The sequence below is a fragment of the Lemur catta genome, chromosome 4 (assembly GCF_020740605.2).
Source record: "Lemur catta isolate mLemCat1 chromosome 4, mLemCat1.pri, whole genome shotgun sequence".
NCBI classification, from domain to species: Eukaryota; Metazoa; Chordata; class Mammalia; order Primates; family Lemuridae; genus Lemur; species Lemur catta.
Window position 1 is genome coordinate 56,925,357 of NC_059131.1, and position 13,477 is coordinate 56,938,833.

The 13,477-nt window shown below is 40.0% G+C and overlaps 1 protein-coding gene across 1 annotated transcript in view; it reads left to right on the forward strand.

The window, feature by feature from the left end:
• ALMS1 (ALMS1 centrosome and basal body associated protein) overlaps positions 1-13,477 on the forward strand; it is a 161,207-nt gene that overhangs the window by 84,559 nt on the left and 63,171 nt on the right. Inside the window, exon 13 of the mRNA XM_045549868.1 lies at positions 9,572-9,742. Within this exon, the coding sequence (XP_045405824.1) occupies positions 9,572-9,742 (171 nt within the window). The remainder of the gene's footprint in view (positions 1-9,571; positions 9,743-13,477) is intronic.

The window sequence follows — 13,477 nt, forward strand, 5'->3', positions numbered from 1 at the left end:
TATGGACAATTGTTTGGGTTAGTGGACTCTATCTAGGGCACAGGTTTTCAAGCTTTCTTGGTTCATACTAGTACCCTTAGTGTTTCAATGATTGTTTTTTCTCAATCTTATGAATAATACAACAATTATTTTTTCAAACAACAACTAAGGTATTAGGACATCAATACTTATTGTTTTGATATAACAACTTAATGAAACTGTTATTTTTTTTTTTTTTGGTTTTGGTTGTTGAAAAAAATATTTTGTTCATAAATAACCAAAATTACTTACTAATAAGATATGTGCAACTGTTGGGCACTGTACAGTTTCCCAAACCTTGAGCTAAGAGTGGATGCAACCATTCTCATTCCTTGCTTTTTATTACAGCAACTGCCAAAAATCCAGCTTTGCAAAGACTCAAGAGCATTGAAAGCATAGTACCATCTGGTGTTGACACTTTGAACTACTTTGAGCTAGTAGTTTATGATGTTGAGACTTTGAACTACCTTGAGCTTGAACAGTCAGATATCACTGTTCTTTCCCTGGAATCTTAAAATATCCTGCAGCACCTCTGTGAGTTCACTGCAGGGGAACCGCTGACTTAGGAAATGAATAGCACCCCATGGAAGGGCTAAATAAATATTTCCTCTGGGGATCTTAATTTAAGGGTGCCGAGTTGGTGTGGTGTGGGGTTTTGATTGATGGGATAATATTTTGAGTGATCCACAGGAGATGACTTGGTTCACTTTAGACAAATTGTTTTCTTCATAATTTTTCATGAACATATTCATATGTGTGGAAATTACAGAGAGAGGAGAAGTCTTTGGTATTTGGCAAATTTTTTTGTTACTTTTATATGAAAAATAATTTTTAATGGTAGCTGCATTAAAACATCTGAAATAACCTCTCCTAATTTCCCACTATGTTGGCACTGAAAAAGAGAACCACAAAAATGCTTAACAAATGTTAGGATTAATTGTTAAATCTATAGCCAGAAATGAAGAAATTTCCACTCCCTACAGGGCTATGATTTTAAAAACACACTTAATAGCTACAGAAAGAAAACAAGCTAGCTTAAATGATTCCAGGTAGGAAACTCTTTGATCCCACTTACTCGCAGTTCAGAAGACAGAAATCTGTAGATAGTAGAAATATGGTCAAGGTGTCTCAGTACTTTTTGATGTCTCCAGTGTCCTGCTATCCATTTATATCCCTAATACTATGAGAAAGATTGAATAGTGATGGGTGATGAGAGGAGAAAATGACTCGGGTAGTGCATTGTATCCTGAGAAATATTGGCCTTGTTGATAAAGTGCTGAATGCATCAGTAAGACACAAAGAGATCTAGTAGTTATATACACTCGAGGCTGTAGTTTTTCATGTTCTCTATCTATTCTGAGACTAAGGAAGTTGGGAATAGAAAACAGTCCTTTCTTAGATCAGTAGACTAGTTGAAAGCCTAGGAATTGTTCTTATACTATTATCTGTCAATATATTATACATCAATATATTGCACATGCAAAGATATGAGAAGATCCAATTAGAATATGGGGCCAAGAGCAAGCCATACACCATTATTAGCAAATATTTGGGCCAAAAAGATTGTTCCTCACTTGAAAATGAGTAAATAATAGAACCATAAGATCCTTAAAAAAAAAACAAAAACAGGCCGGGCGTGGTAGCTCGTGCCTGTAATCCTAGCACTCTGGGAGGCTGAGGCGGGAGGATCACTCGAGGTCAGGACTTCAAGACTAGCCTGAGCAAGAGCAAGCCCCCTTCTCTACTAAAAATAGAAAGAATTTATCTGGACAACTAAAAATATATATAGAAAAAATTAGCTGGGCATGGTGGTGCTACCTGTAGTCCCAGCTATTTGGGAGGCTGAGGCAGAAGGATGGCTTTAGCCCAGGAGTTTGAGGTTGCTGTGAGCTAGGCTGATGCCATGGCACTCTAGGCCAGGCAACAGAGTGAGCTCTGTCTCAAAAACACAAAAACAAAAACAAAAAAACAGGGCATTGGAAACAATCTCCCAAAGAAAGAGATAGATGTTAGACATTTACTTCTTAGGCCTATTAACATTCTTAAGTAGTATATAAAAATTCATTTATATTGTACAGTTAGATCTGTGAAAATAGGTACCATGCCTTTTTTTGGAAGCCATTTTGTACTTCACCCTGACATTCATTATAGACGTTAAATTATTTATATGTTAATAATCATTGTCAATTGGAGCAAAAAGCCATAGTAAGAGAACTGGCTGAGATTTTTTGGGGGGAGGGGGGGTAGGGAGTTATAGCAGCAAAAATGGTGGAGTAAAGAATAAAGAACTCCAAAAATTTTCCCCTCCTTAAAAGCAACAAAAAAAGCTGGCAAACTTTTCAGGAAATGTTTTTGAAATTCTAGAAATTAACCAAAGGCTTGCAGCAACCCAGGGAATATGTATTCAAGAAAAATGGCTGAATTGTGGTAAGAACAATAAGCTTTGGCATTTTAACTTGCCCTAGTTTCATTCCCAGCATTCCAGCTCAGTGATAGCCTTGAAAAATAACAGCTTACTTTCCCAAGACTGGAGGAAGCAAAATGAAGCTGAACCTCTTTCAAAACTTTATTCCCAAAGAATTCTCAGTATTTGACCTGTCTGGTGGTTCCTTGGATGACTCCACTCAGAAGGCTTATCTTTACTTGACCTGACTGGGAGCCATCTAGTGCTAAAAGCCTCTGGGGAAGGAAGGGGAAAGGCATTTGTCACAGACATTTTCAGGGAGTTATTTTAATATCACAATGCCAGAGGTAAAGGCTAACAGTTGAGGAAAACAATAGACTAAGTAAAAAACTTAATAGGAAAACCTGAGGATGAGATGTTCATACATGCTTTGAAAATCTCTGACATATTGCTAGGTCTCTAAGGAGACCACATGAGTAGGCCTGTGTGTATGCTGAAGAAAGACCCAAGGCCCTAGCTCTTATCTCTGGCTGACCTTGTAGCTATGTACAAGAAGAAAGGGAAGGCTAAGATAGAGTTAACAACTGCCTGGGTCAGTGTTGAAGGCATGTCCCACTGTGCACAGAGCCTTTCAGTGAAAACTTGGAGATTTGTTAGTTCTAGGTGTTTAAGGAAATCTCTGTTCAGACATTAACTGACCACTAAGCCAACTGAGTAGAAACTTCAATGGCCAAACACAACAAAGAACATAGACTTTATAGAATTAGTTAGGAAAAGTTATTAATCAAACAACATAAAGCAACAGCAGCAAACCCTGGGATGGGAGTAGAATCTGATTTCCAGAGTTGCCATATTATATTATTTACATGTCCAGTTTTCATCAATTTAAATTGAAATTTTTTGCTATTATATGGGAGAAAAACAGTATGTTATATACACAGAAGAAATAGCAATTAAGAAACTGTCCCTGGGGAAGCACAGACATTGCACTTACTTGCCAGAGACTTTAAATTAGCTATTTTAGAATGTGTTAATGAGCTAAAGGAAACTAGGTCTAAAGAACTAAAGGAAAATATGAGAACAGTGGCCTTACAAAATAGAGAATATCAATAAAGAGATAGAAATTACAAAAAGGAACCAGGTAGTAATTCTGGAGTTAAAAAGTACAATAACCAAATTAAAAATTAGAGCTCAGTAGCAGATTTGAGTAGGCAGAAGAAAGCAATGAACTTGAAGATGTGTCAATTGAGATTATCCAGTGTGAGAAACAGGAAAAAGAATGGAAAATGAACAGAATCTAGAATCTCAGTTCTATGAGACACCATCAAGTCGTAAATATACACATAATGGTGATTCCAGGAGAGGAGAAAGAGAAAGGGGCTGGAAGAGTATTTGAAAAAACAATGGCCAAAACCCTCCTAAATTTGATGATTATTGTTAATATGTACATCTGATAAGCTTAAAGAACTCTGAGCAGGATAAACTCAAAAAGATTCACATCTTTTGACACATCATAATCAAACTGTCAAAAGACAAAGAGAATCTTGAAAACATCCAGAGAGGTGACTTACATGTACAAGGCATTCACAATAAGATTAACAGATAAGTTCTCATCAAAACCTTGGAGGCCAGAGACATTGAAATGACATATTCAGGCTGGGTGCAGTGGCTCAAGCCTGTAATCCCAGCACTCTGGAAAGCTGAGGTGGAAGATCACTTGAACCTAGGAGTTCAATACCAGCTTGGGCAACATAACATGAACCCATCTCTACAAAAAATAAAAAAACATTAGCTGGGTATGGTGGCTCATGCCTATAGTCTCAGCTACTCAGGAAGCTGAGGCAGGAGGATCACTTGAGCCCAGGAGTTGGAAGCTGCAGTGAACTATGATTGTGCCACTGCACGTTAGCCTGAGCAACAAAGCAAGACCTGTCTCTAAAAGCAAAAAAGGGGAAAAGAAATGACATATTCAAAATGCTGGTGGAAAAAAAAAAAAACTATCAACCAAGAATTCTATATCTGGGAGGAGGGAGCAAGATGGCTGACTAGTGACATTGGTTGCCAGATTGTCCCAAGAAGAAGAAAAGGTGTAAAGCATAGCCTCGGTGGAATACTGAGGGAAAAGTGCCAGAATTTACCCTTATTGGAGATCCCAGGGGAAGAAGTTACAAGTGAAAACAAGAAGCAAGATTTTGCAAAGACCAACCCCTGAGGGATTCAGAGTCCAGCAGAAAGGGTAGGTGGGAGTGTTTACTACTCCTACCCTCACACTGGCAGTTTACCAGCTCCTGATCTGTCCGATAGCCCTTTTATCCTCATGAGTCCAGACACTGGTGCCATCAGTGAACTGAGAACTTCTTGAGATCACAGCATTGAGTTGTGGGCCCAAAAAGGGTCATGGCCCTCTACCACAGACCCAAGCTGAGACAGTGGGCACCATATTGCTTGTGCACATGCTGGGTGCCTCTGTCCTGACTGGGAAGTCATAGCTTCTTAGTCTCCTTGTCACTGGATCCTACACGAACATTCCTCAGCATCTGCTTGGACTGTGACAACTACAAAGGAACAGGAAGACACAGGAGAGCAGCAGTGTTCCCAGAGTTCTGACCCATGGAGGAGGCTGCCCCAAGGGGACTGGGAAGTACCATGAATGCTTTTTGGGACAGAGGAAGGCAGAACGTGCACTCTTGTGCCCCTGAGAGCCCTTCGCTCGTGATTTGAAGTTGTCTGCACCCCTTGCAGGAGTGGAGACATGGGTGCAGAGTGGAGTCTGTAGGGTAGGAGAGTGTCCCCACCCCAGAACAGAAGCAGCACCAAAGCCTGGGAAGAGACATGGAGATGGGGACCTCCCCTCCTCCAACCACTCAATCCTGTGAACATGGTTGCCTCTGCTCCCAAGCTTTTGACGTGGTATGCTGCAAGATGGCCAGTTCTAGACTTGCAGAAGGGGTACACCCCCATTAGTACTTTGCTCACTGTGCCCAGATTATGCAGAAGGTGTGACTGACTTCCCTCCTTTCACAGACAGGCAGCATTTTTGTACCTGTTCCAACTGGGGAATCTCAGCCCCTTGGTCTCTAAATTACTGGATCCACAGCCAACCTTCCCTAGCACCCACCTGGACTGAAGCAGCTTTGGGGGATCAGTGGGCCCTACGGGAACTGTGGGTCTCCTGGAGCATGGACATTCAGGGCAAGCTGTTCCTAGCTTGGAGGAGAGTGTAGCATGCCAGAGGGCCACTTCGGACAAAGAGGACCAGGGCGCCAGCTCCCTCCCAAGTGGAGCCTTCTCCTCATCCTCTCCCCTGCCCACTACTGCCAAGATAGATATGCCTGTTTCTAATTGGGATTGGCACAGGTTTCACAGGGCATGATTAAGGTAGGGCACTTGGGAGCAGCTGTTCTACCTCTTACAGAGCACTTATCACACCCAGGCTTCCACAGAACTTGGGGCTCACTCCTTTCTCTTTAAAAAGCCACAGAAGGCACTTCCATGTGCCCCAAGGACAAAAACTACTGCCTTTCCTGAGGGAGAATGAAGCTAGCAGCCCTTCCCCCCCCCCCCCAACAGCCTGTCTCTTCTGGGAGGAGCCTACCCTCCCTGGAGGCAAGTCCCAGGCACAACTACAACTCCCCTGCTGGAGCATTTTACCCACAGCCCACAGCCCTGCACACAGCAGATAGCCACCTCTACCACCTCTGCTGCAGCTGGGCCAGGATGGGAGCTGAGAATCTGGGCACTTTTGTGCTGCCGCTAAGGACAGAGACTACTATCAGTGCTAAGAGAGGGAGGTATAAGTGGCTTGTGCACCCCACAGCTGCCTGCCTCTGCAAATCTTGTCAAGAAAGACCCACCCGCCCTATTACAGGCTCACCATGCATCTACTCTTTTCCTACCTGAGCATTCTTCTGGACCAAGAGATTATCACCCTGCTCCCTGTCACAGGGAACTCAGGCTTAAGGGCAAGTTTGCCAGCCTGGTCTTGGTCTGGTCACCCCAGGACTCAAGCATACCATCCAGGGGCCCAGGAACTGGGGATTACCTAACCTAGACCATGTCTGCTGGCACCTGAACACTCTCCCAGGGGTCTGAGATCCAGTTGACCCAAATTGCCAGCAACACCATAGTGGGTACTTAATTCTACAAGCTAAAAGGAAGTATCTTTCTCCCTCTCTACACTGAGCATCAGTGTTCCCAGCCTAGAAAAACAAATGAACTGCAAAGCTATCTGTTTTCAGTTGAGGGAAGAGTATCCAAATGAGAAGGAACCAGCATAAGAACTCTATAAATATGAAAGGACAGGCTGTTCTGATACCCCCAAAGGATCACATTAGCTTTTCAGCAGTGGACTCCAACCAAAAGGAAATTGTTGAAATGTCAGATATGGAATTCAAAATATGATTGCAAGTAAGCTCAGTGGGATCCATGAGAAAGTTGAAAAACAGCACAAAGAAACCAGAAAAAAAAAATAATAATTCAGGACATGAATGAAAAATTCACTAAAGAGATAAATATTTTTCAGAAAAACGTAACAGAACTTCTGGGATCATGTAAACATCATGTAGGGAATTTTAAAGTACAGTGGAAAGTTTTAACAACAGACTAGGCCAAGCAGAAGAAAAAATTTCAGAGCTTGAGGACAAGGATTTTGAATTAACCTAATCAGTCAAAAAATAAAGAAAAAAATGTCAAAAGAAATGAACAAAGTCTCAGAGAAATGGGGACTATGTTCCCTGATCATCACCTAAGTGCACAGTTGGGAATAACACCAATTGAGTATCAGACAGAAGTGGGGGGTGGGGGGAGGGGATGGGTGTATACCTACATGATGAATGCGATGTGCACTGTCTGGGGAATGGTCCCGCTTGAAGCTCTGACTCGGGGGGGATGGTGGGGCATGGGCAATATACATAACCTGAACTTTTGTACCCGCATAATAAGCCGAAATAAAATAGCCCAAACATAAGAATCATAGGTATCCCTCAGGTGAAGCAAAAGCAAAAAGCATGGAAAACCTATTTCAGAGACTAATAGTGGAAGAATTACCTCATCTTGCTAGAGATTTAGACATCCAGATACAAGAGGCTCAGTGAACTCCTGGAAGATTTATTGCAAAAAGGATATCACCAAGGCACATAGGCATCAGACTGGCCAAAGTCTGTGAAGGAGAAAATCCTATGAGCCGTGAGACGAAGGCATCAAATAATTTACAAAGGAAAACCTGTTAGACTAATAGCAGACTCTCAATAGAAACCTTACAAATCAGGAGGGGTAGGGGTCCTATCTTTAGTCTTCTTAGTTGGAATAACTGTTAGCCAAGAATTCTGTATCCTATAAAACTGAGTTTCATAAATGAAGGAGGAGAAAAGTCTTTCCCAGACAAGCAAACACTGAGGGAATTTGTCAGTACTAGGCAGCCCCTTCAAAAAATACTCAAAGGAGTTTTAAACATTGAAACTAAAGGCTGATACTCACCAGTCTAAAAATATTTGAAAAAAAATACACCTTTTATAAAACAGTAACACAAGGGAGAATATAAAGCAACTAACAGTCAACATAATGTCTGTTACAGTATCTCACATATCAATATTAATATTAAACATAAATGGCCTATTATATCAGGTAAAACAGACTTTTAATCAACAATAGCAAAAAAGATAAGGTTTGTCTTATATGGCTCTTATTATTTTGAGATATGTGATGGTACAGAGAGTTCATGCTGCTGCTGCTGCTGTGTACTTTCTGGAATCTGGGAGGATTTGTGAGGAGAATGACCACCACTTAACAGTTGTTTGTGTTGTACCACAATATATAGTAACTGAAAATTTTTTATTTGAGGAAAGGACATCTTTTTCTAATTTCCATAAAAATGCTATAAGAGCCATCTGTTTCCTGGAATGCTAGAGCCCAAAGCTCAGAAGAAAGGTTTCAGCCAGTGGTACATTATTTGTTGTCATCAGCACATAGATAGTGGGCCATACCTTGGTAGTCAGTGAGTTGACCTCGGAAGAGAAGAGAGCCCAGTTTGACTCCTTGAGGGGCTACCGCATTGAGAGATTTGGTAGAAGAAAGGATAATAAGGATTTGCCAGAGAGGTAGGATAATAAGAGAAAGCTGAGAAGAGCCCAATATAATCTGTAGATTTGACCTAGAAGGCTTGGTCTTATCCTTGCAATCTGTCCTGAAGACCCCTTCGTGGCTTATTTGTATTCATTTTCACTGTCCTGATGATTCTAGTACTTACCCAGCTCTTATTGCCATACACATATTAGGAGCTCAGGAAATACACGAAGTACAGGATCTTGGATTAGAAAGAAAAACCATTTTGTAGAAGATAATTCTGTGGTTACTACAAACCTCTATATGTCCAGAAATGTTCTTTGGCCTGTGAGATGTGGCATTGATGATAGATTAGTTACTCTTTATCATGAATGTAGGAATACTTAAATATATTTTAAAAGCAAATTAAATCCTTCAAACCTTTTATTTCTTTATCATGTATCATTTTCCTTTCAATGTTTTATCTTTTGTATCATCAGATTAATCTTCCTAAACGTAGCTAATAATATTATCCTCATATTTAAAAATCTTCAACAGTGTTGCATTTCATGTAAAATAGAATTTATACTCTTCAGCTTGGGATTCCACGTACAGCTTATTTTGTCCCAAGCAATTATTTTTTAGTATATCTCACCACTGTCCTTAAAGTATTCTGCAATCCAGCCTGACCACAAAAGTGTCCACTATTCTTATATATACTCCTTGTGTTTGCTTTCACTGTAACTTCTGCCTACAATGCCTTGCTTCCATCCTCTCCATATCAAAAAGCCCACTTTTTTTCTTCAGGGTACAATCCATTTTTCTCCTTTGTCCAAAAACCCTCCCGAGCTAGAAATACTTTCCCTCTTGAACTGACATTCCACTTTATATGTCTTCTCTTACATCATTTGCTTTTCTGCCTCATATGGTTGAAATTTATTCTATATGTCTTACAGCTTCAGTTTGACTAGCATCTCCTAATTGCCTTACAACATTCCCATCGTAGTACCTTTTTTATAGAAGTGGTCTAAGAGGCAATTATTTAAAAAGTCTGTTTCAACTTCATGTCTATGTTTGTGTTAATTGTATTACTTTCCCATTTTTCCATAGGATCCAATGATGCCGTTGCTCCAAACTTCCCAGCTCAGGTGCTAGGCACGAGGGATGATGACCTCTCAGCCACTGTTAACATTAAACATAAAGAAGGGATCTACAGTAAGCGGGCAATGAGTAAGGCATTCTTGCCAGTGGGGAAAAAACCCTTGCAGAAAGATAATGCAGGTAACTGGTTTGGCATAGTATATTTTGTGGTTTTCCCTGCCCCTCCCTTTATCCTAAATGAGAATATTGTCCGATTTTTTATCCATTTTCCTGCTTTGTTATGCAAACTTTTCTCCTTGCTGTTATACTAGGCGTATACGAGACGGTAAAATTTTTGAAAACTGTAAGCTTTATTTTCACCATGGGGAATAAAATACAATGTATAATAACTTTTGAAATGAAATAATATCCAGTCAAGTATGTTTTAGAGACTGAAATCCATGTAAGAGTCTTGATTAAATTGCCTCATGAATTTATCTCTTTCAGATGTTGCAAACTAACATCTCATAGGCTAGATTCTGCAGGGAGATATGTGGCTCACGTGATGTTTTAAAACTTTTTTATTTTGCTGCCAACATTTAAAAATAAGATTTTGAACTTCTCTTAAAAATCATAATATCTGGTTACACTTGGCTCACATTCTTTCATGGCAGTAATCACCTGCAACTTAGCCATGGCTATCCTCTGCAGACACAACATCCATTCTCCTGTTTGCTTCAGCCTCCACAACTCTCAGATCCAGTCTGCTTCATTCGTCCATCTTAGCTGTCTCGTCACTGTGGGTATTTGAGTTTCAACCTTATTCCTAGATAGAAGTCTCACTGTTTTATAAAAGCTTTTAATCTTTAGGGATCCATTTGCTTTTTTTCTTCTGCATCTCTGACATTATACTTCTTTAGCTGATACATGATATTAATAATATTTATTAAATGAAAACTCCAATAGTCACTAAAAATTCTAAAAGTATAATTGCCTGTGTTTATTTGTTACATTCACACTTTTTTTTTTTTTTGAGAGAGAGTCTTGCTCTGTTGCCCAGGCTAGAGTGAGTGCCATGGCATCAGCCTAGCTCACAGCAACCTCAAACTCCTGGGCTTAAGCAATCCTACTGCCTCAGCCTCCCGAGTAGCTGGGACTACAGGCATGCGCCACCATGCCTGGCTAATTTTTTCTATATATATTTTTAGTTGGCCAGATAATTTCTTTCTATTTTTAGTAGAGACGGGGTCTCGCTCTTGCTCAGGCTAGTGTCGAACTCCTGACGTCAAGTGATCCTCCCGCCTCAGCCTCCCAGAATGCTAGGATTACAGGCGTGAGCCACCGCGCCCGGCCTACATTCACACTTTTTTATTCCTATGTATAACTATTAGCCAAATAAGTGCTACTGATCCCAGGGAACTTTTTAAACATAGGGTGCTCTGTGTTCTAGTTTTGGCATAGTGTTAACGACTTTGTATGATGGCATCAGTGCCCTTGTGAGGAAAATGGGTGAGATCTGCTTGCCAAAGCACACACATTTATTCTTCTAGGTGATTTTTGTTGCACTGCAAAGCATATTGAAGTCTGTTTATAAATACCTTTTGAAATGAGATGAAAGAGGCTGGGCGCGGTGGCTCACGCCTGTAATCCTAGCCCTCTGGGAGGCTGAGGCGGGCAGATCGTTTGAGCTCAGGAGTTCGAGACCAGCCTGAGCGAGACCCCGTCTCTACTAAAAATAGAAATAAAAATTATCTGGACAACTAAAAATATATATAGAAAAAATTAGCCGGGCATGGTGGCACATGCCTGTAGTCCTAGCTACTCGGGAGGCTGAGGCAGTAGGATCGCTTAAGCCCAGGAGTTTGAGGTTGCTGTGAGCTAGGCTGACGCCACGGCACTCACTCTAGCCCGGGCAACAGAGCAAGACTCTGTCTCAAAAAAAAAAAGAAAAAAGAAAAAAGAAATGAGATGAAAGAGGTATATCTACCAGCTAATGTTGAGACTGCCAAGTAAATAATAAGGAAAAATATTTTTACAAAATATAATTCATAAATGAAAGCCCTCAAGCACTAGGAAATCCCTTACCTATTTGCCACTACCTATATGCTAGTGGCAATTTGGTTGACACAGATAACCCTAAGGTCCCACCGTCAGCTACCTCAGGAAAGGGTAGATATGGGAAAATTGGCAGAGAACTAAGTGAGCTCCATCAGAGTCTGCAGGAAGAACTCACTGGCTATACCTCACCATTAAACTGGATCCCCTTACCCAAAAAGAAAACCCAGTACCCATAAAGGAAAATATTGACAAATATGGCACACATTAAAGTAAGAAATTCTATAAATTATAAATACCAAATAAGAGAGTAAAAGGCAAGCCAGAGTAGGGAAGATATTTGTAATACATGTATCCCACAAAAGACTTATATCCATAGTGTAAGAAGAACTCTTACAAATCAATATGAAAAAGATATTCAACCCAACAGAAAAATGGGCAAAAGACTTAGATAGGTACTTTCACTGCTGGTGAGAGTATACATTGGTATAGTGACTTGGGAAAGCAGTTTGGCATTATCTACTAAATTACACAAAAGCATAAACTACATGACCTAGCAGTTCTGTACCTAACTGTATACTCAACAGAAGGGGATTCACACGAGCACCAAAAGACACACATACAAATATTCTTCATAGCAATATTTCTAATAACTTCTAACTGGAAACTACCCAGATGCCCAGTATTTATCCAGTGGAGTGGATAAATTATGAAATACTAACACTATTGAATACTAATTAGCAAATGGGAATGAGTGAATGATATATGTAATAATACTTAATCTTGCAAACAACGTGAGAGAAAAAAGCAAGACACAACAAAAAATGCTATATTATTCCATAAAAAGTTGAAAAAATATTCAAAACTAGTTTGTTGTATTAAAATCAGATAAGTGTTACCCTCAGCAGAAAGCAGGTAGGAAGAATGGGGTGAGCGTGTAGGCATCTAGCCAGATTTTATTTCTTGGCCTAGGTAAGGTTGTATACACTTGCTTATTGATAATTCACTGAGCTCTATATTTGTACATTTTTCTGTACATTTTTCTATACAATAAAAGATCTTTTTAAAAGATAAATAAGGTATTAGAAATGTCTAAAAAGGATATAAAAGACTCTTTTAAAGAAAATTATAACTACATTGAAATATATTAAGGAAGACCTGGAGGATTATACAATCATAATAATAAATTTAAGATCTCAGTTTTCTCAAAATAATTTCTAAATCCAATGCATTGCTACTCAAATTTCCAATAGAATTTTTCATGGAATTTGACAGGCTGATTCTAGAATTTTTATGGAAAATCAAAAAAGTACATTTAAAGAATAAGGTAAAGGAACTTGCCATATCAGACACCAACACTTAGTTATACATGTAGTTTATTTAAGACATCATTTGCAAAGGAATACACAGAAAAAAAAATGAAACAGAGTGCTTACCCAGAAACACAACCATGAATGTGGAGACTTAATATACACAGAAATGGCTTAACGATCCATGGAGAAAGGGTGAAGATGAACTATTCAATAATGTCTGGGCCAGGTGCAGTGGTTCACGCCTGTAATCCTAACACTCTGGGAGGCCGAGGTGGGTGGATCGTTTGAGCTCAGGAGTTCGAGACCAGCCTGAGCAAGAGCAAGACCCCGTCTGTCTCTACTAAAAATAGAAAGAAATTAGCCGGACAACTAAAAATATATAGAAAAAATGAGCTGGGCATGGTGGCGCATGCCTGTAGTTCCAGCTCCCAGGAGGCTGAGGCAGTAGGATCCCTTGAGCCCAGGAGTTTGAGGTTGCTGTGAGCTAGGCTGATGCCACAGCACTCTAGCCCGGGCAACAGAGTGAGACTCTGTCTCAAAAAATAAATAAATAAAAATAATGTTTGGA